This window comes from Notechis scutatus, chromosome 7 (assembly GCF_049901735.1).
Source record: "Notechis scutatus isolate UNSWTSFEM ecotype Mainland chromosome 7, rNotScu1.2, whole genome shotgun sequence".
In the NCBI taxonomy this organism is placed as follows: Eukaryota; Metazoa; Chordata; class Lepidosauria; order Squamata; family Elapidae; genus Notechis; species Notechis scutatus.
Genome location: NC_142015.1, coordinates 12,788,822 through 12,815,536, shown reverse-complemented (window position 1 = coordinate 12,815,536; position 26,715 = coordinate 12,788,822). Strand labels below are relative to the sequence as shown.

At 37.9% G+C, this 26,715-nt stretch overlaps 1 protein-coding gene across 1 annotated transcript in view; it reads left to right on the top strand.

The window, feature by feature from the left end:
• UNC5D (unc-5 netrin receptor D) overlaps positions 1-26,715 on the top strand; it is a 657,451-nt gene that overhangs the window by 611,749 nt on the left and 18,987 nt on the right. Inside the window, exons 11-15 of the mRNA XM_087969985.1 lie at positions 3,626-3,794; positions 4,915-5,142; positions 13,295-13,444; positions 17,797-17,961; positions 20,838-21,016. Coding sequence (XP_087826111.1) covers positions 3,626-3,794; positions 4,915-5,142; positions 13,295-13,444; positions 17,797-17,961; positions 20,838-21,016 — 891 coding nt within the window. The remainder of the gene's footprint in view (positions 1-3,625; positions 3,795-4,914; positions 5,143-13,294; positions 13,445-17,796; positions 17,962-20,837; positions 21,017-26,715) is intronic.

The window sequence follows — 26,715 nt, the reverse complement described above, 5'->3', positions numbered from 1 at the left end:
CATTAATGCTTACCTTCCATGTGAATTCAGGCAGCAGTCATTTCAGTAAATGCTATGAACACAGATGGTAATCCAGGGACCATTAGCTACCATATGGGAGGAATCAGTGATAAATCAGTGCAAATGATTCAGAAAGTGAGTCCTACTGACTGGACTCTGTTGACATGCCTGGGCTGACTCAAAAGAGAGTCCGTAAGAGATTGACTTATCACTTGTGAGAATGCAGGAGGACAAATTCTACCTCTCCATGGTTACATCAGTTTACCCCTGTAGGTGAGGCAGATTAGGGATATTGAAGGTACCATCAGCCACAGATCTTCATTTGATGGTCCCAGGTAATGTGCCTTCTCTACTGCAACACTCACTTTATGGAATATTTTTCCCTCCAAAATTAGATTAGATCCATCCTTTTTGCTATTCTGAAAAACCCTCAGGTCTTGGCTGTATGTTTAGGCCTAGGTCATCCAGACAATTGGGGACTGGATTAGAAGGTTCCATTGTTGAAGTGGTTTGTATTCTCACTTTTTATTTGGTGCAAGAGCAGCCTTGTTTGATCAGACCATAGTTGGTCACCCTTAGTCCAGCACCTTATTTCTCACAGAGGTCTCTGGGGTGCTCACAAGTAAAGGAGAGATACATGCCCACCTCCCATTATTATTTCCTAGCTACAGATGGGGGACTTGTGACCATTTAGTCATTAATTCTGGTTATTGGTCATATTGTAGGTAATGGAAGTTGGAGTCCAATAAACTGGTTTCCTCTTATTCCCTTAACTTAGTCTCTTCTTCTACGTGTAATAGATTTCTTCTCAAATATCTAAGTGTAATAATAAACAATGGTTTATTTTTCCTTCCAAAAAACTGTTGCACGGGGGTTGAATCTAATTGTTCATTGTTCTCTATTGCTCTTTCTCTTCCCCATCCTGACAGTTCAGTTAGATTTACAGAATTGGTTTCCTCAGAACATTAAAATGTATTGCAATTTATTCAAAGTAATACATAAATCACAAAATTTAAGGGATTGTGGCTGATGGTGGTGTTATTTTTAACTGATTTATTTGCTTAACAAAGGAAAACATCTATAAGGAATGGTTCTAAATTTAGATCTGAAATATAGAAGGAGTTCTTATCAGTTATTTTATAACTTAATATCAGCTTGCATTCTGTTACCCATTAGGTTCATTCTGGGTCAGATCAGAAGTGCTTTCAAACTCAGTCATAATAAAGAGACAATTTTCAAGAGGATATATTGCTGAGATATAATTATCTTATTCTTTTTTTTTTTTTTTTTGCAGCCATAGCACTCTTAGCACTCACTGACAATAAATAAATAAAAATCTCATTGTAATTCTATCATTTAAAATTGGACTTTGCTTCCATTTCGCCTAAAGGGACTATTTAGTTTCAGAATAGAGATAAGGAAATAATATTAAATTGATAAGAGAAAAAAAAGAAAACAGATGGAGGCAGATAGGTCCAATGAATTGTTTTTCTAACAAAATGTTACAATGTTGAATTTCTGTTCAAAAATTCAGTCAAGCATATACCTCTTTCAAGGCATTCTGTTCTTCCCCATCTTATGATCCCATCAACTGATCCCAATCCCAACTGTAAGTTGGGATTTCAGAATGGCTAAGCACATTGTATTATCCTTTCAATGTTCTGATGTTTTGTAGAAACAAAAAAAGTTAAAAAAATCAGAAGAAGTCTAGTAGAACTTTCTCAATTACATATTTCATTAAAAGTCGGGCACTTTCATAAGCTACAGGTTACTTCATCGGATGTGTGGAATAGGTAAACTGACATAGCAGTTATATGACATGGGAGGGAAGAAGGAGGCAGGATGGCTGTGAAGATGCAGGTGACATGTGAAACAGATTACAAGTATTTTATCAATTAATTATTATAATGTGTTAAAATTGTTGAAATCTTTCAAGATAGACCAAAAATTTTGAATGTATGGTTTAACAGTCTCTCTTAGTCAATTGTCCAATCAACATTTTTTTTTCAATTTGGCAACCTTGAGATTTGTAATAGAGTGTCCTGGGAGGTTGAAATGCTCTTATATGTAGCTGGCCATCCTTGATAGGGTGGCATTTTCTAGGTTCCTTCCTTCAAATGAAGACACCTTGTAGGAGAAGAACAGAGGGAGTTGAGGGGTGGAATTAAGTGTGTTATCAGCCTAGAATCATTACGTTGCCACAAATGGTTTAAGTCCAAGCTCTCTTGAATTCCTTGGATCTTTATATGTTTATATATTATAAATAAATTTATATTTATAAAGAAATAAATAGTCCTTGTTTTGAGTCAAGATTTCAAACTTGTGTCCATTAATTATTTTACACAAAGTCTGACCTGTTTGTTCTATATAAAATCCAGAAGGGCATTACTGGTTGATGTTCACATACATTATATTAACAGAAATCCATGTGAAGTTAACTCTGATCTTTCATATGCAATTGTTGGAGGTTTGTGATGGTGTTGTTTCTGTAAATGCAGGGATGAAGTAGATATCTCAGTTAGTTGTAGGATCTAGTGTTATTTCTTGAAATTATCAGAATCTCAATTCTAGTAATATCTTATGTACTCTGTGGATAGTACACATTGTTCATGTATGGGTCAGCTCATATTTGGCCTTCCCAAATGTAGACTATGGTTGCAAAATCCACTGCAGCAACCCTGACTAAGGAATTCTGAAAGTATATCTGGAAAATGTCTGGTTGTGGAAGGATAGTATACAGGATGAATTTTATTTGACATACAGTATATACCCATGATGGCAAACCTATGGCATGTGTGCCACAGGTGTCATGCAAAGCCATTTGTGCGGGCACACAAGCCCCAGCCAAAATCACCTGCACTGCACATGTGTGTGCCTCACTGCTGATTTTCAGCCATTTGAGGCAGTTTTCGCCCTCCTGGAGCCTCGAGGGAAGCCTCTGCAGCCTCAGGAGGCCAAAAAATGGGCCTTCCAGAAATACTGGAAGTGCCTAAATGGGCCTGGTTTTTGGCCTCCTGAGGCTGCAGAGGCTTCCCTTGAGCCTCTGGGAGGGTGAAAACAGCCTCCCTCGGGCTCCAGAGGCCTTCCAGAGGCTGAAAATAAGCACTTCCAGTATTTCTGGAAGGCCCATTTTTCGGCCTCCCAAGGCTGCAGAGACTTTCCTTGAGCTCAGGAGGGCAAAAACGATGTCAAACGGGCTGAAAATGTTCTGGGAGGCACGTGCATGCACAATGCAGGTAAGGGGGTGGGGTGGGGCATGGCATTGTGCACTCATGCATGGGGGGTGGGGCGCATTGCATTGTGGGTGCCAGCATGCGCACACATTTGGCACACTACAACAAAAAGGTATATACCATCATTGGTATATACCATTTTCTTTACTTACCTAATTCTAATTGTTTTTCTCTGTTTTGTTTGTGTGCCACTCATAGTTACAGCCTTGAGTTTTTTTAATATATATATTAAAGACATTAATTGTACAACTAAGCAAACATAAATACAACATAGGCATGAAGATAAATATTGTATACTATATAATAAGTGTGTGTTATCACTTTTGGGGGGGAAAATAATTTGATGTTGTGTTTCTTTCCTTTTCAACATTTCTTATGTATCTAATGTGAAGTCTTCAACTGGAAGGCAGTGAAATCCTCCTAGGTCCAGAAGTGACTTGTGGTCCTATAGAAATGATGGTCTCTACTCCATTTGCCTTGACAATTCCACATTGTGCAGATGTGAACTCTGAGCATTGGAATATTCATTTGAAAAAAAGAAAGCATCCAGGCAAATGGGAGGTAAGCAAAATTACTTTCAGAAATAGACAAAAAGAGTAAGAATGAAGCTGATAAAAATTAGATGAGTTGGAGATAATTGCTAAGATGTTTGCAATAATTTACAATAAAAGCAGACGTTCCATCTATGTATTTGGAGCCTAGAGTCACTTCAACACTGAGATAGACAGCATATAAATATAACTGGATATATAGAAAGATGACAGGAAGAGAGAGAAGAAAGAAAGAAAGAAAGAAAGAAAGAAAGAAAGAAAGAAAGAAAGAAAGAAAGAAAGAAAGAAAGAAAGAAAGAAAGAAAGAAAGAAAGAAAGAAAGAAAGAAAGAAAGAAAGAAAGAAGGAAAGATTAGCTTGGGGGTTTCCATTTCCAAATATAACCTTAGAATTGTATGCAATGATGACAAACAGTCTTCAAAGTAAACACTTATTTTTATGTCTTGTGGATTTATTTATCAGTATTTTCATTAACACATATCAACATTTGGCAAGCAGGGGATTTACACAGCCCCCAACTTCCTATTTGAGGGTCCTAACAATTACCCTTGATAAACAACATATTGATGTGATATGTTACAGAAACAAGTATAGAGATAGGAAAAGAACAGGCAAAGCTGTGGGACACAGAGTTAAGTGACTCATCAGCTTAGAATCATTATATCGTCACAAATGATCTAAGTCTGACCCCCTTGAATTCTATTGATCCTTATCTGGTGCCAATTTAGTATTGAACTTTAGTTGACTAAATTCTTGTGTACACACTTGAGCAATAAATCTTATGAACTGGAACTTGTGTGTGATCCTGATCCTTCATGCCTGACATTAAACACTAAAATTAGCTTAATGTAGTTTAGAACTAAATAAAGATCACATTCTCTCAACTTGGAGAAAAGAGAGAAACTCTAACTTAACCAAGGGCAGTTCTTCACATGTAAATACTTTTTTTGGGAGCCCTGGCCAAGAAAATAATCTACCTATAGTGTATATAGTAAGTCTGTTCTAAGCTCATTAAAAAATACTGCAAAGTAAATAATAGAATTTGTGTGGAAATTTTTTAAATGTAATTCATTTTCTGCCAAGTCACTTTTGCTTTTCTTCTTTCTGGGTTTAATGTTCTGACACATCCAGGAAGTAATGTCTGTAGAGGAAGAAACCACTTCTTGTTACTGCCTCTTGGACCCATATGCGTGTCATATCCTTTTGGAGTCCTTTGGAACTTATGCTCTCATTGGGGAGCCACTGTCTGATTGTTCTGTTAAAGAACTGAAAGTAGCTGTCTTTGGCTGTATATCCGGCAACTCTTTGGATTACAATCTAAGAGTATACTGTGTTGACAACACTCCATGTGCATTTCAGGTAAGATGGCCAAACCATTTTTGGTCTTTCCAGATAATTAATGAAAGGGTGGGCAATTAATTTTCTCAAAGGGTCCCATAAGAAACTGATTGTTGTGGAAGGCTGAACCAATGTAAACTGATTTGATGTCCTCAAACTATATCACCCCAAATCCTTACTGGAGTTGGGTGTCTATAACAAATTTAAATAATAAACAAATAACAATAAAAATTTGCTTGCACTTCTGTTCTGTGCCCTAAGACACAGAGAAAGAGAGAATTGTGCAGACATTCTAGAGTGCAGAGAAGGTTTAAATAGCTTATCAAGACAAACCCAATTGTAAGGGCCAACTACAACAATAATTAAATGTAACTTTGCTCTATTAAACAACAATAAAATAAAAGTGCCAGCCAGATAATTGGGGCGGCTTTGGGGGATGGGAGTGAGAGGCCTTGTGCTGTCCTGGTTCATTTCCTTCCTCTGCGGCCGCTCTTAGTCAGTGTTGATAGGAGGGGAGAGATCAAGCCCATGCCAACTGCTTTACGGGGTTCTGCAGGGATCAATACTCTCTCCACTGCTGTTCAACATTTATATGAAGCTGCTGGGTGAGATCATCCATCACCATAGACTGAGGTATTACTAATATACTGATGATGCTCAGCTGAATGTCTTGGCCCGTAGTGAGTTAAGTGTTACAGTGTCCTCCCTCTTGTAGTGCCTGGAGGCTATTAGGGGCTGGATGGGGAGCAACAGGTTGAAACGAAAACTTGCAAGACCGAGTGGCTCTGGGTTTGGGGTTCGTTGGCTCAGGGAGAATTGCCACCTTGGTCTTGGATGGAGTGGCACTACCCCAAACAGACCCTGTGCATAATCTAGGGGTTTTCCTGGACTCACGACTCCTGCTCAAAGAAAACTGTGGGTTGTGCACCAGTTATGTCCTTTCCTGGACCAACAGTCCCTACTCACAGTCACTCATGCCCTAGTGGGTTGCAGCAAAATTTCACAAACTCACTATTTAAAACGCCATAACTGTGTTGCTAAAATCATTCACTGGAAACTGTGCCAAAAGTTTGGATTTGAATATAGTAACAACTATTGGGAACATCAGGTTGAGAAGGTTCTGGAGAATGAAGTCAATTGTATCAACGTAACTGGAAGTGACTAATAGAACTGAGAACGGAACAAAACTGATACAAAATTAGTCAGACAAATGTTTATTATATTTATTCCTACAATTGTATCTAATATTTGAATAGATTTATTTATTTATTACTAGAATATTAAGGTAATAGTAAGATCAAGAGACCTTACACCCCTCTCCCTCCTGAAGTTTCTATTCTTCCTTTGAATTTATTGGATTTGGATAGCTTTATTTTATATATATTTATTTTATATAGTTAAATAATAAGAGATTAATATTGATTGATTATTTTATATAGAAATTGGCTTGGAGAGTGATAATTAATTTCTCTAATTTGTATTTCCCCCTCTTTCCCTTCATACATAGACACACACACACACACACACACACACACACACACATATATATATATATATATATATATATTTGTTTTCTTAAGTTTTCGCTGGAGTACTTACATGTATGGTGTTCGGCTTGGTTCGGGTATTTTCCCACGTCATTGTAGTTCTTTTAAAGTTGTAGCAACGTTTCAGCAGAATCTCATCTGCCATCATCAGGCTTCTGTATTGTGTCCGTCTGTGGGTCAGACTTTTACAGTGGTTTCAGATTTAAATTTGGGGCAGCCTATTGCTGTGCCAGAATGGTTTTTCTTCATGAAAGAAGAAAAACCATTCTGGCACAGCAATAGGCTGCCCCAAATTTAAATCTGAAACCACTGTAAAGTCTGACCACAGACGGACACAATACAGAAGCCTGATGATGGCAGATGAGATTCTGCTGAAACGCTGCTACAACTTTAAAAGAACTACAATGACGTGAAAATAACTAACCAAGCCCACCATATACTACATATATATATATATATATATATATATATATATATATATATATATATATATATATATATATATATATATATATTCTATTGTAGATTAATGAATTTAATATATTGTTTAGTATAATGACAATTTAAACACCTGCTCCTTCTTTTTCTTTCTTTTCCCTTCTCTTTGTTTGGTATTGTGGACTACTAAGACTTAAGAACAGTTAATTTGAACTCTGAATTTTATACGGTGTTTAGAAGAGCAATAGATGAAATACTATAACAAATTTAAACATTCACACTTGGCTATAATACTGTGGGACATTTGCTTATTTGATTAACTTGATTAACTACCAGATAATTTGAGACCTGATATTAGACTATATTTATTATGATTTATTAATACCTTAACCTATTGCGAATAGAGAAGCTAGACTAATATTGATCGATTTGCCTCCGAGAGATTGAGTATATCATGGATTAACTGATAATTTTTAAAGCTAGTAGAGACAGGAAATTAATCAATTAAATAACAATAGAAATCCCTAATTAATTTATAGGGAAAATTAAAAATCTTAAATCATTGATAAAGTTGATGGTAATTGGTAATATGATATGGGATAATATAACTAAAATAGTAGATGAACAATACAAAATTATTAAAGATATGACTAGCAGCACTACCACCATCCAAAAACTGGGAGAAAATCTGTACCAACAGTAGCTCTACCTAGTCCTAAACCATCGACCCAATGAACGATTGAAGGGATGTTGGCCCCGGAGAAACCAAATACCTCAACTGGCACCCAATCGGTTCAAGCTACCTTGCTGGCAATTCAAGGAACGATGTTAGTACTACAGGAGTCGATGTCAAAAAACCACACTGAAAGTAGAGCCAATAGGGAAACAATGACAACAGAATTGAAAAATGAAATAGGGGAAATGAAAGTTTAAATTAGGAACCTGGATGGAAAAATAGGCCAGATTCAGGAATCCATTAGGATAAATGAAGAAAAAAACAGAATAACTGAAGAACAAACGGAGAAGAAATTAGAACATATTGATCAAAAAATTACCGACCAGAATAAAAAGACAGAAGAGACCTTAATCCATCTCGTACTACTACCTCCTACTTCCTTAGATTTCAAAATGTGGAGGAAGATAAAGAAGAAAACTTAGCACTGGCAATGGCTGAAATGCTAGCGGAACTCCTACAAAGAGATAAAAATGAGATAGTAAATGAATTGGATGATGTGTACAGAGTTCACACAAGCTATGCGAGGCAGCACAGACTCCCTTATCAGGTTCGCTAGGAGGCGAGTCAAAGATATAATTTACAGAATTTAAAGAGAAGAAACAATAAAGTATAAAGGTAGAGAAGTAATTGGGAAGAAATTGCCTCCCTAGAAGAGATAGGAGTGAGAACCAGGAGTCAAACAATGTCTAGAACTAACGAGGGATAAAAGTTAGACTAAGGGTAAATGGAAAGAGGATTGAAACTAATATCTATGAACATTAATGGAGAAAATGACCCATCTAAGAGGAAGAGAATATTTTTAAATTAGAGAAACAGAGAGCTGATATAATTTGTCTTCAAGAGGTTCATATTAAAACACAGGAACAGAGATACTTACAAAATAAAAAATTGGGGAAAATGTATACAACATTAGCAGAAGAAAAAAAGAGTTGTACTATATATTAAAGAGGAAATAACTTCAAAATTGATCTATAATGATACAATGGGGAGAATATTAATGGTAGAGGTGGTCATTCAAAATTAAAACATTCTATTGGTGGGGATATATGCCCCCAATAAAAATCAGAATGAATTCTATAAAATCCTATATGAGAAATTGATAGAAATTGGCAACCCAAAAATATGTATATTTGGAGACTATAATGCAATTACAAATAACAATCAAGACTATGCATGTGAACAAAAATATTTAAAAAAACTGGAATATATTGCCCAAGTGCTTTTTTGAGAGGGCTGAAGAATTAGAACTAGTGGATGCTTGGAGGAAGCTGAACCCAGGGGTGGCTCAGTTTACTTTCTACTCCAATCCACATAAATCATGGTCTAGACCAGAGGTGGTATTCAGCAGGTTCTGACCAGTTCTGGAGAACCGGTATCAGGTGGAGCTCCATTCAAAATTCAAGAAAGAAATACTTAGACTCTTTGGGTTAGAGAAAAGATATCTTTTGCTGAATTTGAAGTGGTAGCAACCATAGAATTCTAAATCTGAGGAATTAGGCACGCAAATCACATATACAAAGTGATGGAAATGTTCCCACCCCCAATAGTTCAAATGATTCTTCCAATTAAAAGTTGTGAATATGATCATGTGGACATCTTCAGGTGGCGATGAGGCCTCTGTCAATACCTTGGCATATTTTGATAAAAGTTTGCAGTTGCGCAGAGAAAAGAAAGCTAAGCGAGAAATAGAAACCTAAGCAAGAATTTATACTCCTCCCTCCTCATTTTACACAGCACTAGCTCGCTTCCCAGACTTTACCACCTCCTCCCCCCGTTACTTATGGCAGCCAAAAGATGTAAAGCAATAGTAGAAGATCTTGAAGGCTGACAACCAGTAGCGGAAATTTTGAGTAGCTTGGAGAATGGGCAAATACCACCTCTGACTGGAGATTTTACAGTATCCTTCCCCTGCCATGCCCACCAAGCCACGCCCACAGAACCAGTAGTAAAAAAAATTGAATTCCACCACTGGTCTAGACTAGATATGGCATGGGTAAACAGTGACTTACTTAAGGAGATTCAGGACATAAAGATTTTAACTAACACCTGGGCAGATCACAATCCATTGCAGATAATCTGGAAAGACCCAACCCACAAGAAAAGTAGATGGACATTAAACTCGCAACTATTGAAAGAAAAAGACTACATCCCAAAAAATCAGGGAAGAATTAATTGTTTTCTTTAAATTTAATAAAAAAACAGGATACCTCATTGCAGAACCTCTGTGATACAATGAAGGCATATTTAAGGGGAATATCTATAGCATACATAGCAAATAGAAATAAAAAAGATGGGAAAAATGAAATACCCTAACAAAACAAAAAAAGATTTGGAAAATAGACAAATGGAAACTCTGGGAGATTAACAAATTAAAATGAGCTGGCACTATCTAAGCATGAAATGAACATTTTAGATCAGGAGGAACTAACCAAGAAGCTACAGTATATAAAACAAAATTATTTTGAACATGCAAATAAACCTGGTAGATGGTTAGCATACAAACTGAAAAAAGAAAACCAAAAAAGAACAATATACCAATTAGTGGACAAAAATGGATTAATAGAGACTGATTTTGAAAAAAAAAAAAGAAGGTAATTGTAAGAGAGTACTTTGAGAACTTATATAAGCAAGATAGAGTTGATCTAAAGAAAATAGAAGAATATTTGAAAGGAGTTTTACATCCGCTACCAGAGGACAAAAAGGAGGTGCTTAATAAAAAAAATAACTTTAAGTGAATTAAAAGAAGCAATTAAAAAACAAAAAAGCAACAAAACCCCAGGCCCAGATGGCTTTCCAAGTGAGTTATATAAAGAGATAGGAGAGGTACTAGAAAATGTGTTGCTAGAGATCTGCAATGAGGTATTACTGAAAGCTAAATTGCAGAATCATGGAAGGAAGCTTATATTACATTAATTCCCAAAGAGGGTGCAGATGCCAATCAAATAAAGAATTACAGACCAATATCTCTTCTAAATTCAGACTATAACATTTTCATGACTGTAATAGCAGAAAGATTAAAGAAAGTGCTCAATGACAAAATTCACCCTACCAAAACAGATCCCGTCCCATGAGACAGATAAGATATAATACGAGAACGATAATAGATACATTAGAATTTTATGAACTGCACCCAGGAACCCAAGTGGCTCTTGTTTTCCTGGATGCACAAAAGGCCTTTGATAATCTTAATTGGGATTTCATGAAATACCAGATTAATCTGATGAAATTTGGTGGTAATTTTGCAAAAATGTTAAATTCAATTTATGCCACACAAAAGGCGAATGTACTGATAAATGGAGAAGCTACCAAACCATTTGAGATAAAGGGTGTCAGACAGGGATGCCTGTTGTCACCTCTGCTTTTTATAACAATTCTAGAAACATTATTGGACAGAATTAGATCGAACAAAGAAATTAAAGGAACAAAAATTAAAAGTCAAGAGTACAAATTACAAGCATTTGCGGATGACATGGTCTGTGTCATAGAAGAACCAATAGATTCAGGATCAGTATTATTAAATGAAATAGATAAATCTGGCAAATGGGCGGGATTAAAAATTAACAAGGAAAAGATTAAATGCTAGTTAAAAACTTAACAAACAGTAAAAAAAAAAAAGAATTAGAGGAAATGATGGGACTATGGCAAAGGCAAGCAAGGGTAGTACCAATAGTAATAGGTGCTTTGGGTGCAGTCCCAAAACAACTGGAGCACCACTTGAACACCATAGGCATTGACATTTCCATCAGTCAATTGTAGAAGGCAGCTTTACTTAGAACAGTTTCCATCCTGCGGCAATGTCTGCAACACCATCAAACATCCAATTTTGTCTATCCCATGTCCTTGGTAAGGACTCAATAGATAGACAAAAATGCCAAACCCAGTCTGAACATCTGGCTGACTGTGTGATGAATAATAATGATGATGGTAGTGGTGATGATGATGATGATGATGATGATTGGGGATGCAGAAAACTGTATATAGCTGGCTATTTTAGTCTCAAAGTCTGCCTGAAACCTCAGATGGCTTATTCAGAACAAAGGAAGTTTGATGCAATATGTTAAGTGGGTCCTTTACACCTGGTCATGTGCCATAAAAGATGACCTGCCAGATCTTATCCCCCCCCACTTTTGTTCATAAGGAAACAGAAGGATTAGAAAGTTCCACATAACTGAACACGATGTGCAGCTTGGCCCTAATAGGCATTTCTCCCAGCATGAAACATCTTTCTTTTTCCTTGGGTAAATGATGAGATTTAGAGCCAGATGTTGTTTTAGCCAAGAAAATGCGATACAATCCAATGCACGGTTTTCATATTTTAATTCTGGTGGGTTTTTTTTTCCAAGCTCTTCCTTATAGCTCTTCTGTATTTGATCAGGAGTAATGAGCTCTGAGTATTCGACAAGGCATCTGGATGCCAAGCGCTTGGAATGATTCATGCACAAAATAAAGAAACTGTTAAACAATAGGACCCACAGAATTTCCAAGCTGGAAAAGAAAGAAGAACCAAGCAGACATTCTCTAGTTCCCTATTTGCAAAATCCATAGAAACATCCACAAGCTGCAGAAGGCAAACATTTCATAGTCTACCTCCAATAGCTTTCTTATCCAGGAAAGACAATGAATTGAAGAATCAAACATCAAAAGATCTCATGAAGTTAAGAAATTATATCCATGCAATAGTGTTTCACAATTGATTTATTGAAAGCCGAGGCTGAACTTCTGATCTCGATAAAATAATCTCCTGGGTCAGATTGACTCTTTCGTTCTGTGCAGAGGGAATGGGACAACTCACTTCAGCCAACTTGCCATGGCCAATTCACTGTGGCCAAATCGTCACAGCTAACTCACCATGGAACAACTCACTGTGGAACAATTGAACAATTCAATTTTATTACTTAAAATAATGTTAATTTTTGACATTCAAATTTTATTTTGTTCTCCCTTTTATAAAGATTCTATTCAACAACTTCTTCGATATTAGTGTACTCTTGTCCTGTAACAAGTTGCCCTGCACCAAGTTGGCCATTACAAGCTGTCCCACGGTGAGTTGGCCAAGGTGAATTGGCCACAGCAAGTTGCCTGTGGCAAGTTGGCCATGAATTGAGGTTCCCTTCTTAAAGGCCACAAAGCCCACTTTTTTTCATCCTCTGAAACTGAAGTTCTCAAACCTTTGTGATTTAATTTTCTGCTACTTTGAGATGGGAACCACACAAAAACTGTACAAGTCAACCCAAAAAGACATAATTTGAAAAAAGAGCAACAGCATCTCAGAAAAATCTCTCTCTGTCTCTCTCTTGCAGGACATGGATAGTTGGATTGATCCATGGGAGCTTTTCTTTTAGAATAATGTCTTAGCAAAATTCTAGTTCTCATCCCATCATCTTCAGCATGGAGGGATTTTTTTCAACATTTAGCCTACAATGTGTTTGTTTTCTATTCTCTGTTGTTGCAGGATGTGATTTCAGGTGAAAGATACCAGGGAGGACAATTGCTGGAAGAACCAAAACTGCTGCATTTCAAAGGGAATACATTCAGCCTTCAGATCTCTGTACTTGATATTCCCCCTTTTCTCTGGAGAATTAAACCATTCACAGCATGTCAGGTATTTGCATAGGAAGACTAATATGTGTGTGATGAGTATATTTCCCATTTTTAATAACCAAGCAATTTCAAACCTTCAATGCATATGTCTTTGTGCAGCTCATTGCTTCTTTTAACACGGTACACAGAATTTTGGATTAAATGTATAGTTTAATGATGGTATTCTATGGACTAGCCACATTTCCAGAATGTTTTTTTTAGAAAAATCTAATACTTTTAAACAATGAAATAGATACTGTACTTTTACCTCACCCATTTTCAAAATGTCCAATAAACATTATAAATTTATGAAAGATTTGAAAAACATAGTTTCAGATCATTTTGACAAGCATATTGGGCAGTCTAATATAAGAACATTGGGAATAAATAAAATATTTATGGTGACAGGAGGCTCAGGCAATCTCACTGTACACATGTTGAACTCTGACAATAAAGGTAATAAAAATATTTATGATTAATTTCTAGTTCAGTAGAAGTAGAGATTTGGGCATTCAATTGATTAAAAAAAAGATTTTGAAGAACGGTTACAGGAACTGGGCTTGGCTAGTCTAGTGAAGAGAAGGACCAGGGGAGACATGATAGCAGTGTTCCAGTATTTGAGGGCCTACCACAGAGAGGAAGGGGTCAAGCTATTTTCTAAAGCACCTGTAGGCCAGGCAAGGAATAATGGATGGAAACTGAACAAGGAGAGATTCAATCTGGAAATAAGGAGAAATTTTCTGACAGTGAGAGCAATCAACCAATAGAATAGTTTGCCTTCCGAAGTTGTGGGAGCTTCATCACTTGATGAAGAGATTGGACTGCCATTTGTCAGAAATGGTGTAGGGTCTCCTGCTTGGGCGGGGAGTAGGCCTAGATAACAAGGTCCCTTCCAATTCTGTTAATCTGTTAAATATCAGATAAACCAACAGATGATGTCATCTTGGCTGATCTTGAGAAACTAAGCTAGATCAGTTATGTTTAATAATTGGTATGGGAAGTTGTAAAATATTTTGACCCTGTAATCCCTTGTTTCAGATTGGGTTGGGATGATTGGATGGAGCTGAGCGTTTACTGGCCAGATGCCCTTCCTTTTGCTTATGAGGAGTTCGCAGCAGAGGTTTTCTTTTTGTACCCTGATAGAGAAACATCTGCCACTGCCTAGGATTGAACTCTCAACTTTCTGAGTGGGAGGCAAGCATCTTCACCTCTTAGGCAGTGTACCACTTGGCTGTAAAATAGATTAAGTAGTTGAAAAATAATAATTGAAGTTCCGGTAAACAAGTCCCTGTCTTGTTCTAATAATGGCATTCTGCATTCAAGTCCAGTTTGGCTTGAGATAGCTTTTAATTTTTTATCTTTAAAAGAACAAAAATAAAACATAATAATTAAGCTGTAAGAGAGTTGACACTAAGGGATTAATTATATTTAAAAATTGAAATGCTACTGTGAAATAATAACATTCACTTTGCAAACAGTAGATTGTAACTTTTAACTATATTGGAACAAATCATTAACAACCTGGTTTGGGGTTTATCTTAGTACAGTGCAAGAGAGCCCAAATTAAAACAGAAATGAAACTGTTTTATAGAAAATAATCCGGAACATTTTATCTAACTCAGTATTATCCATGCCTTCTATTATATATTTTCCTTCTACAGCATAATACTCAGCTTTAGTAACTCAGCTTCCCTTTCTCTTCTTTTCCACCCATCTGCAAAAAAAAAAAAAGATAGTTTTTAAAGAGAAAACTAATTACACTTCCCCTTTATAATGTTTCTATTTTGTTGTTTAAATCACAATTTATAATGTTGCTTCTATTGTTTCTTTATCACAATTAGTATCTTGCTCTTATTTACTGAAACAGGTTCTAAATGCAAGGCTTTACTTAAGAGCTATTGTGTGTGTTTGCTGAAGAGAGTGTGTTTTAATGAAAAGTGGTTTGGAAGGAAACTCATAAGTTATATATTGTTGTTTGCTTCCTTTTGCTGTATATGCTAAAAAAAATTGTTGCTGTTTTGTTTTATTTACAATTCTGGATACTTCCTCTATCATGCCAGAGGAAGAATTGATTGAGTTGATTTTAGTTTAGCATAGGGCAGTTTGACTTGAAAGGTCTGTGAGACTGAAAGAAGCTCAATTGCATTGTTTTTTCCTTGCAACTTCATGACACAAGTCATTTCTTCCCCACTTTGATTAACTTCCACATTCTGGATAGAGACATTTGGTTTGAAAGTTAAAAGAGGTCATCTATGTTAGAATTGAACAACCCTCCCACAGCAGAGGGGGAGGAATATGACACCACTTATCTCCTATTTATAATTCAGCCCTTTTAGCAGTTCAAAGAAGATTCCACAACATACATTTGCATTCTGATTCAGATGTCCCTGAGGGCACAGGTAAACCCCTAAGTGGCCTCAACAGCTTTCAGAGAGAGTACTAACAACCAGATGACTGCAAAGAAATATGAACCTTCCATCCCCCTCCTCATCCTGTCAGAACTAATCCTTCCATCCTTGCCACCATCAGGTCAGAACTGATGAAGCTTCTTTCTGCCTCAAGAAAAAACATAGTCCAATTGCCTTTTGAAAAAGCATCTTTGAGACAACCATGAACTGGATTACTGAGTATCCCTATAGACATTCAAGTGCTGAAGTTGGGTAGGAGCCAAGGTAAGGGGTTGGACTAGGAGTTGAAAGTCTAGGCTTCTTTTCTCCCTTAAATACAGAAGTCATCTGTATGATTTTAGGCCACTCTCTCAGCATAAACTGGAAAGCTGAAAGCCATCTACCGTATTTGCCGGCGTATAAGACGACCCGCGTATAAGACGACCCCCACCACCACCAGAAACGCCCTCCAGAAATCCCGGGGCTGCAGCGGCAGGGCGGAGTGCCAGGGGCCGTGGGAAGAGCAGGAAGGCTGCAGCCTCAGGCGGAGCGAGGCGAGCGGGATGAAGCGGAGCGACGCAGGGGATCCGGGAAGCCAGAGGCGCCGCTGCGTCCAACAAGCATCCGAAAGCCGGCAGTGGATATACCGGCGTATAAGACGACCCCCACTTGGAGGCATGTTTTTCGGGGCAAAAAGTCATCTTATATGCCGGCAAATACGGTATCTACCAACCCAGGCTGATTCAGATTACAAGTTCATAAAGTTCAGTTAATAGCTTTTCATTGCAGTGGATTGATAGATGATGATATTAATTCAAAATGGATAGTTTAGCACCTGAAGCTACTGCAAAACCAAAAACATGGGACCTTTATTATAGAAGCCTTCTTATATTATATTTCCATTATATGTTATTTGGTGCCTACCTAATTTAATGTGCCAGTCATGACTAGTCTATCTCCTGATTCTACCAAGTTTAACATGGAAACCTGGCATGCTGTGAAGAAAATGGCTAGTTCCAGCATTGATTCAAAGAATGTGTCCACATGGGTTACAGTGGTCATTTTTTTGGTGGTAGTGGGAATGTAATGAACAACTTCATCCCAGTGCTTCTTTGGAAAATGGAGCTATCTTTCTTGAGAAAAAGCAGCAGAATAACTTTGGCAACTTTAAGATCTGTGGACTTTAACTCCCAAAATTCCCCAGCCAGCCTTGGCAAAATCTTAAAGTTGCCAAGGTTGGACATCCTTAGTGTAGAGTATCTGGGAAAAGACAGGATAAAGAGGACAGATTGAGAAGTATTTCCTCAGCCTGCTTTCTCGTCATTCATGCTTGTCAACCGGTTATTGCATTATGTCTACCAATTAGGAATTTTTCAAGATCTATAATAGCAGCTGTTTGGTAAAAGTGTGCAGAACAATGCTCTTAAACTGCCAACTGTATTATAGTTTAAATATTCAAAACCCACAATTCACTTAAAATACAGTTGCTTCCTAATGCCTTGCCTTGCCTAGCCATCCTTATCCATAGTTGACCGCTTATTCCTTCAAAGCAAATGTTTATTGCCAAGCCTCTTTTTTTAAGCACTTATCATTATGGTTTGTTGCCCAGTCAGCCAGATATTCAGATGGATTTGGCATTTTTATCCACCTAATGAGTCCTTCCCAAGGATTTCAGGTAGGCAGATGTTGATGTTTGATGATGATATGAGAATGTAAGTAGACCCAAATTAAGCTGTATTTGCAATTGATTGAGGATGAATTTGCCAATGCCAAGGGAGATCAAGTAGTGCTCCAATTGTTTTGGGATTGTACCAAAGATGCCTATTATTATTGGTACTACCTTTGCTTTCTTTTGCCATGATTGTTTTATTTCTATTTGCGGGTCTTTGCATTTTGTTATCTTCTCTAGTTCTTTCTCTTCTCTTCTACAATAATCTTTTGCTTGGTCAATTTGCAAGCCATTTCCATCCTGTCCCTTCTTTTCTAGGAAGTTCCTTTTTCTCGTGTGTGGCGCAACAACAAGCAGCCACTTCACTGTGCCTTTTCCCTGGAGCGCTACACTCCTGCCACCACACAACTCACATGCAAAATCTGTGTCAGACAAGTCAAAGGCCATGAACAGATCCTACAGATCCAGACGTCAATTCTAGAGGCAAGTCCTTCCTTCCCTGGATAGATAGATAGAATATCTACCCACCTTTGAGGGTTTGTTTGTACAAAAGGTGTTTATATATATATATATAGTATTCAGCTTTGTTTGGGTATTTTCCCACGTCATTATAGTTGTGCTTTTAAAGTTGTAGCAACATTTCGGCAGAATCTCATCTGCCATCATCAGACTTCTGTATTGTATATATTCTGTGTGTGTATATATATATATATATATATATATATATATATATATATATATATATATATATACATACACACACATATATACATATACATATACATATACATATATATATATATAAGTTTTCGTGGGTATAGATATGTACGGTATTCAGCTATGTTCGGGTATTTTCCCACATCATTATAATTGTGCTTTTAAAGTTGTAGTGATGTTTCGGCGGAATCTCATCTGCCATCATCAGGCTTCTGTATTGTGTTTGTCTGTGAGTCAGACTTACAGCCGTTTCGGTTTTAAATTTGGTGCTAGCCATCTGCTGTGCATGAATGGTTTTTTCTTCATCCTGATTGGTTGGGAGTCTTGGTCTGTGTTTATTGGTCTTGGAGTTTGTTGTCTTCTGCTTGATTGGTGTTTCTAATATCTTCTGTCTGTTTTGTGGCCGAAACGTTGCTACAACTTTAAAAGCACAACTATAATGATGTGGGAAAATACCTGAACAAAGCTGAATACCATATATATATATATATATATATATATATATATATATATATATATATATATATATATATATATATATGTATATATATGTATTCAGCTTTGTTCAGCTTTTTCATATATATATATATATATATATATATATATATATATATATATATATATATATATATATATATATATATATATATATATATATAATGTGACTTGCATGGGTGATGCATCACCCAAAAAAATGGGTAAGCTTTCAATTGCAATTGATAAAGTTGAACAATTTATCATTAATATGAATGAAGGACTGTGTGAGGAAGAACTAAATTGAGTGATAAACTAATTAATTAGACAGACGTGAGAACAGGCATAGGTAAAAGAAGAATATGAATTACTAATCAGGAAACACACAATTCTGTTCCCCATTGCACCTAAAGAGAAGTTAACCAATCTTTGGCTGTTTGTGGAATAAAATGCTCAGATAAGCAAGAGGAGGAGACATTTTATAAATATGCTGAGTTACAGTTTTATCATAATCAGATTAATTTGCTTTCTGGGAGGGAACAATAATTTACCAGACAGACAGCTAAAAGAACACTATATTGCAAAATGTGATGCAATATCCATTGAAAAAGGAATGATGATATTACATTTTTTTAAAAAAAAATCAAGGACCATCATATCTGGGCTGTGTACATCCAGAATGCCACTAGATAGCAGCCAAGTATTAAAGTTTACTATATTTATTTTCTGACATCTAGTGGTTCTCTGAATTTTTGCATCCCAGAGATGGCAGCCCTGTTTTAATTTTTATTTTCAAAACACAAATACAATACAAAGCTAATTCAGAAATATATGGGGAAAAATAAGCTCAGTCCTTCCTGAGTGCATCACCATGTATCCCAATAAATGCATTTTATTGGTTTGTTTGTTTGATAAAGGTAGCAGAAGCTTATCTTCAAGGACCAGACTACCAAATCTGTTGCATATTTAATTTAAAACAATCTGGAAATATGATATACTTGCAGCTTTCCTATTGCTTTGCATTGCTGTTTTTTAAGATGACCCATAAATATTATATGAAAAGACGTGTAGAAACATCCCCATGAAATATTTAGCATACATTAGCACCAACACATTGCAGATAAAGACCAATTCCCTGATACAGAAAATATGAAGAAACTGATAAGAGGGGAAAATATAGAAGTGGGAGGCAGGTAGTTTGTTACCCATATAATATGTGGTCTCAGGTATTGCATGGGAAAAGAAAAGAAAAAGAAAAAAGCTACAGGCCAATAATGAACTAGAGACATAAAAAACTGCTTTAAATCACATCCTCTTGAAAAAGAAGACCATAGATCTGTGCTAGCAAGTCTGTTTTTGCTTGAAGAAAATTCCATAGGCAATCCTTTCAAGTCAAGGTATGGGTAGAAAAAAAAATAAAACGTAGGTCAAGCACACTCAACTAAATGCAGCAAGGGTTAGTATTTGGTTTTGTTTTGTTTTGTTTTTTTCTCAAAAATATGGTAAGTCAACCAAATGTACTCTTTTTCACATAGTAAAAATAAGGGTGGACTGTTTTCATTGCAAAGACTGGGAAATTTGTACTTGCATCTGTTTGCTTAACATTCAAATTCTTAGCAGCCAGTCATGCAAAAGTACCCACAAGCCTCAGTGTACTGCAACAAAATGTCACTTTTCCCCCAAATAGTCTTGTTAGATGTTGCTTAATGAGATGCTGCTGCATATTTCTTTACATCCAGGAATGAGTGACCAACAGCCCTTCAGAAGTTGCTAAAGTGCCATTTTCAGCTTCTCTCAAAACTGCCTTTGCTAGCTGGTAGGAATGTCAGGATCATTCTTGATCTGATTCCACTTGCCAGATTGATTCAACAAATTAATTTGATTGGAGATGATAATTTGGCTAAGGGGGAATGGGTTTGGCCAACAAATCAATGCTGTAATTCACTTTGAAAGGATGGTTCCATTTGATCACCTGGGAATCAAATAGAATATTTGCAAAATCATAAATATATCAGCTTATATTGATCAACATCCAAAAAGCCCCAGATGTCCATTTCTGCTTTATACAAACAGCAGTTTGTTTACAGAATGGATTCTGGTGAATTAAATATGTTGGTTTGGGAGAGAGAAGAGCCTGCTTTAACCCATTATTATTTTTTTCTATGCAGAATGAAACAGAAACAATCACTTTTTTTCCACACGATGACAACAACTTTCCTGTTCAGATGGGCCCACAAGCCTTTAAGATACCTTACTCTATCAGGCAGAGAATATGTGCAACTTTTGATACTCCCAGTGCCAAAGGCAAAGACTGGCAGATGTTAGCGCAAAAAAATAGTATCAACAGGTAAGCCAAAGCAATTGAGAAAGACCATCAAATAACAGTTAATGTAGTGAGGAATGTTCTAAATCAGAGGTGGGGAACTATGGTCCCTTTATGATTTGTGAATTTCAACTACCAGAATTTCGAAGCCAGCATTCTAAGCCAATTCTGGAAGTTGAAGTCCACAAGTCATAAAAGGGCCATAGTACCCCACCCCTGTTCTAAAGGAAGGAGGTAAAAAAAAATCAATATGGTGGCCATAAGCTTCCAATGAAAGCCCCACCCTTTTTAAAATCAATTACATGGTTTAGATTCCCATGTTGACTTTTCTTACATCCCTGAATTAGTACCAGTGTTCAAGTTTCCCAAATCCCTTCTTTCATATAGCACAAACACTAACTTATCAATGGATATTTTGAGCTCAATTGTGGTTGTAACTTGAGGACTATTTAATGGTTGCAGGAATTGGATATGTATAGCTTAATGAAAAGAAGGATTAGGGGTGACATGATATCAGTGTTCTAATATCTAAGGGGCAACCACAAAGAAGAAGGAGTCAACCTGTTCTCCAAAGCATCTGAAGGCAGGACAAGAAGCAATGGATGGAAACTAATCAAGGAGAGAAGAAACCGAGAACAAAGGAGACATTTCCTGACAGAACAATTAATCAGTGGAATGTCTTGCCTCCAGAAGTTCTGGATACTCTAACACTGAAGGTTTTTAAAAAAAGTTTGGACAAACAGTTGTCTGAAATGGTACAATGCCTCCTGCTTGAGCAGGGGATTGGACTAGAAGACTTCCAAGGTCCCTTCCAAGTCTGTTATTCTGCATAATTTACATTTCAATCCGCAGTTCACACCAGTGTACTGAAGGCTGTAGTACTATTGTTATCTCAGAAATTATAAGTGTAGAATTGAATTTCCTATTGGGTTTCTACTAATGCTCCATCTTTCAGGAATTCAAGGCTAGCATTCAGCAGCAGCAGAATCACATGCTTAGAATTTCTTGGATGCAGATATACTAGCTTTATCATTGGCATTTTGTTTTATTTTGCTTTGTTTACTTTTATTTTAGCAGACATTACCCCTTTTATTCCATCAGACCACTTAGGCTCCTTGATGAAATGCTTGGATTCTCTCTTAAACTGCTTCTACTTCAATTGAGCTGAAGTTACTTCCTGTTAGTGCACTTGCCTTAATCTATGCCTTGTTTATTACTGGAAACAAATGGCTAAAATAACACATTCTGAAAAGAGCTGTGCTAATAGTTCAATTAAGTAACTCCATTTAGTTTGCAATCATGGTGTTGGAGAAGACTCTGGAGAGTCCCTTGGACTGCAGGGAGATCAAGTCAGTCAATCCTAAAGGAAATCAATCCTGACTGTTCTTTGGAAGGACAGATACTGAAGCTGAAGCTCAAATACTTGGCCACCTAATCAGAAGAAAAACTCATTGGAAAAGTCCCTGATATTGAAGGCAAAAGGAGAAAGAGACAGCAGAGGATAAGATGGTTAGATAGATAAAGCAACATATAGATTTGAAACCAGAAATATTCCTGCTGGGTATATTACCAACAGTATAATAAAGGGAATACATATTTAATTATGCATGTAATAACGGCAGCAAGAATAGTGTTTGCACAACAATGGAAAAATGATGAAAGTGTCATAAAAGATATTAGAATGTGCTAAGATGGATAGTTTGACACTTAAGATAAAAGAAAAGGAAGAAACAGAATATATATATATATATATATATATATATATATATATATATATATATATATATATATATATATATATATATATATATATATATAAACAAATTTTATTAATTTTACAATTAAAAACAGATCAACAATACATACACAAATAGAAAAACAAGAAGAGAGCAAGAAAAAAGAAAGAAAAGCAACTCTAAAAAAAAAAAAAAAGATAGTTTTTAAAGAGAAAACTAATTACACTTCCCCTTTATAATGTTTCTATTTTGTTGTTTAAATCACAATTTATAATGTTGCTTCTATTGTTTCTTTATCACAATTAGTATCTTGCTCTTATTTACTGAAACAGGTTCTAAATGCAAGGCTTTACTTAAGAGCTATTGTGTGTGTTTGCTGGAGAGAGTGTGTTTTAATGAAAAGTGGTTTGGAAGGAAACTCATAAGTTATATATTGTTGTTTGCTTCCTTTTGCTGTATATGCTAAAAAAAAATTGTTGCTGTTTTGTTTTATTTACAATTCCGGATACTTCCTCTATCATGCCAGAGGAAGAATTGATTGAGTTGATTTTAGTTTAGCATAGGGCAGTTTGACTTGAAAGGTCACATCCTTAGCAACTCCAAAGATAAAATTGACCTGGAAAACCAAGGCATATATGAAGTCCCCTGTGCATCATGCCCAGCCACATACATTGGACAGACCAATAGAAGAATAAGTACCCACCTGGATGAACACAAAAATGCAGTCAAAAAGCTGGAACACACTTCCTCACTAGTCCAACACATGGAAGCCACAGGTCATAGCATCAACTTCAATGGCACCAAAACCCTAGCCACTATAGAAAACCCTAGCCACAGAATCATCAGAGAAGCCATAGAGATTGAAAAAAGACCAGAAAGCATGAATAGAAGAGATGATTCCACCAGGCTGTCAATCATTTGGAAGCCTGCACTCACAAACAAAAAAATCTCCACACCACAAGCCAGGCAAACACCTGGGCACAAACAGATCCCCTGATACCTCCAGCTCAAACACACCCCAACCAGGCACCCAGATGAAACCCAGCTTCCTAACTAATGATAGCCGTCCATTTACCCGAAGCCAAGCTGCACTAAAGGCCTCCAATAAAGTAACACAATGCTGCCACCCAATCAAGATACAAAAAGAGCCAAAAAACAGACAGAAGATATTAGAAACACCAATCAAGCAGAACACAGCAAACTCCAAGACCAATAAACACAGACCAAGACTCCCAACCAATCAGGATGAAGAAAAACCATTCTGGCACAGCAATAGGCTGCCCCAAATTTAAATCTGAAACCACTGTAAAAGTCTGACTCACAGACAAACACTATACAGAAGCCTGATGATGGCAGATGAGATTCTGCTGAAACGTTGCTACAACTTTAAAAGAACAACTACAATGACGTGGGAAAATACCCGAACAAAGCCGAATGCCATACATGTAAGTACCCGAAAACTTAAGAAAACAAATATATATATGTGGATCTTTGGTTATTCGGGTTTTCTCCGCGTAAGATTGGAAGTATCTAGGCAACGCCGATGAAGTCTCATGAGAACACACCCCACCCAATCAGAACACAGCCAAGCCCCAACCAATCAAGTCACACCCCCACTAGCAGTTAAAAGGAAGAAGCAGCTGCAAGCTCACATCACTCTGAGAAGCACAGAGCTGAAGACAGAAGCCTGAAGATGATGAATGAGACTTCATCGAAACGTTGCCTAGATACTTCCATCTTGCGCTGGAGAAACCGAATAACCAAAGATCACATACAAATACCTTGAGAACCTCAGAAAACAAATTTGTTTTCTGAGGTTCTCGCGGCATTTGTATGTGGATCTTTGGTTATTCGGTTTTCCCGTAAGATTCAAAGTATCTAGGCAACATTTCGATGAAGTCTCATTCATCATCTTCAGGCGTGCTTCTTCGGCTCTGTGCTTCTCAGAGTGATGTGAGCTTTCAGCTGCTTCTTCCTTCTAACTGCCAGTGGGGTGTGACTTGACTGGGTGGGGCTTGGCTGCTCCGATTGGGTGGGGGGTGTGTTCTCATTGGTTGGAGGCTTGGCTGTGTTCTGATTGGTTGAGGGGCTGGCCGTGTTCTGATTGGCTGGAGGCGTGCTCTGTTCAGGTGGGGGCTTGGCCGTGCTCAGGCTAGTCCCAGCTGCTGGGGGATTTGAGCTGGTGAGCTGGGATCTTGCTGTTTGGCTTTGAGTTCGTGGTCGTGCCACATCTTCATGGTGGGGGTCAGTTCACTTCATGTATGGCTCAGATGGGTTTGAAGTGGGTAGTGATGCAGCTGCAGTGCGGCTTCTGGTCTGTGGTCGTGTCTCATCTTCTGTGTGGGTGTGAGTCTGATTTTTACGTGGAAGTGTGGTGGTGGCATCTTGTGTGGTCAAAGTATCTAGGCAACGCTTTCGATGAAGTCTCATGCATCATCTTCAGGCTTGCTTCTTCGGCTCTGTGCTTCTCAGAGTGATGTGAGCTTTCAGCTGCTTCTTCCTTCTAACTGCCAGTGGGGTGTGACTTGACTGGGTGGGGGCTTGGCTGCGTCCGATTGGGTGGGGTGTGTTCTCATTGGTTGGAGGCTTGGCTGTGTTCTGATTGGTTGGGGGCTGGCCGTGTTCTGATTGGCTGGAGGCGTGCTCTGTTCAGGTGGGGGCTTGGCCGTGCTCAGGCTAGTCCCAGCTGCTGGGGGATTTGAGCTGGTGAGCTGGGATCTTGCTGTTTGGCTTTGAGTTCGTGGTCGTGCCACATCTTCATGGTGGGGGTCAGTTCGCTTCATGTATGGCTCAGATGGGTTTGAAGTGGGTAGTGATGCAGCTGCAGTGCGGCTTCTGGTCTGTGGTCGTGTCTCATCTTCTGTGTGGGTGTGAGTCTGATTTTTACGTGGAAGTGTGGTGGTGGCATCTTGTGTGGATCAAAGTATCTAGGCAACGTTTCGATGAAGTCTCATTCATCATCTTCAGGCTTGCTTCTTCGGCTCTGTGCTTCTCAGAGTGATGTGAGCTTTCAGCTGCTTCTTCCTTCTAACTGCCAGTGGGGTGTGACTTGACTGGGTGGGGGCTTGGCTGCGTTCCGATTGGGTGGGGTGTGTTCTCATTGGTTGGAGGCTTGGCTGTGTTCTGATTGGTTGGGGGCTGGCCGTGTTCTGATTGGCTGGAGGCGTGCTCTGTTCAGGTGGGGGCTTGGCCGTGCTCAGGCTAGTCCCAGCTGCTGGGGATTTGAGCTGGTGAGCTGGGATCTTGCTGTTTGGCTTTGAGTTCGTGGTCGTGCCACATCTTCATGGTGGGGGTCAGTTCGCTTCCACACAAGATGCCACCACCACACTTCCACGTAAAAATCAGACTCACACCCACACAGAAGATGAGACATGACCACAGACCAGAAGCCGCACTGCAGCTGGCATCACTACCCACTTCAAACCCATCTGAGCCATACATGAAGCGAACTGACCCCCACCATGAAGATGTGGCACGACCACGAACTCAAAGCCAAACAGCAAGATCCCAGCTCACCAGCTCAAATCCCCAGCAGCTGGGACTAGCCTGAGCACGGCCAAGCCCCCACCTGAACAGAGCACGCCTCCAGCCAATCAGAACACGGCCAGCCCCCAACCAATCAGAACACAGCCAAGCCTCCAACCAATGAGAACACACCCCCACCCAATCGGAACGCAGCCAAGCCCCCACCCAGTCAAGTCACACCCCCACTGGCAGTTAGAAGGAAGAAGCAGCTGAAAGCTCACATCACTCTGAGAAGCACAGAGCCGAAGAAGCAAGCCTGAAGATGATGAATGAGACTTCATCGAAACGTTGCCTAGATAGTTTGAATCTTACGTGGGAGAAAACCCGAATAACCAAAGATCCATATATATATATATATATATATATATATATATATATATATATATATATATATATATATATATATATATGAGCTATGACCAATAATATATATATATGTGTGTGTGTGTGTGTGTGTGTGTG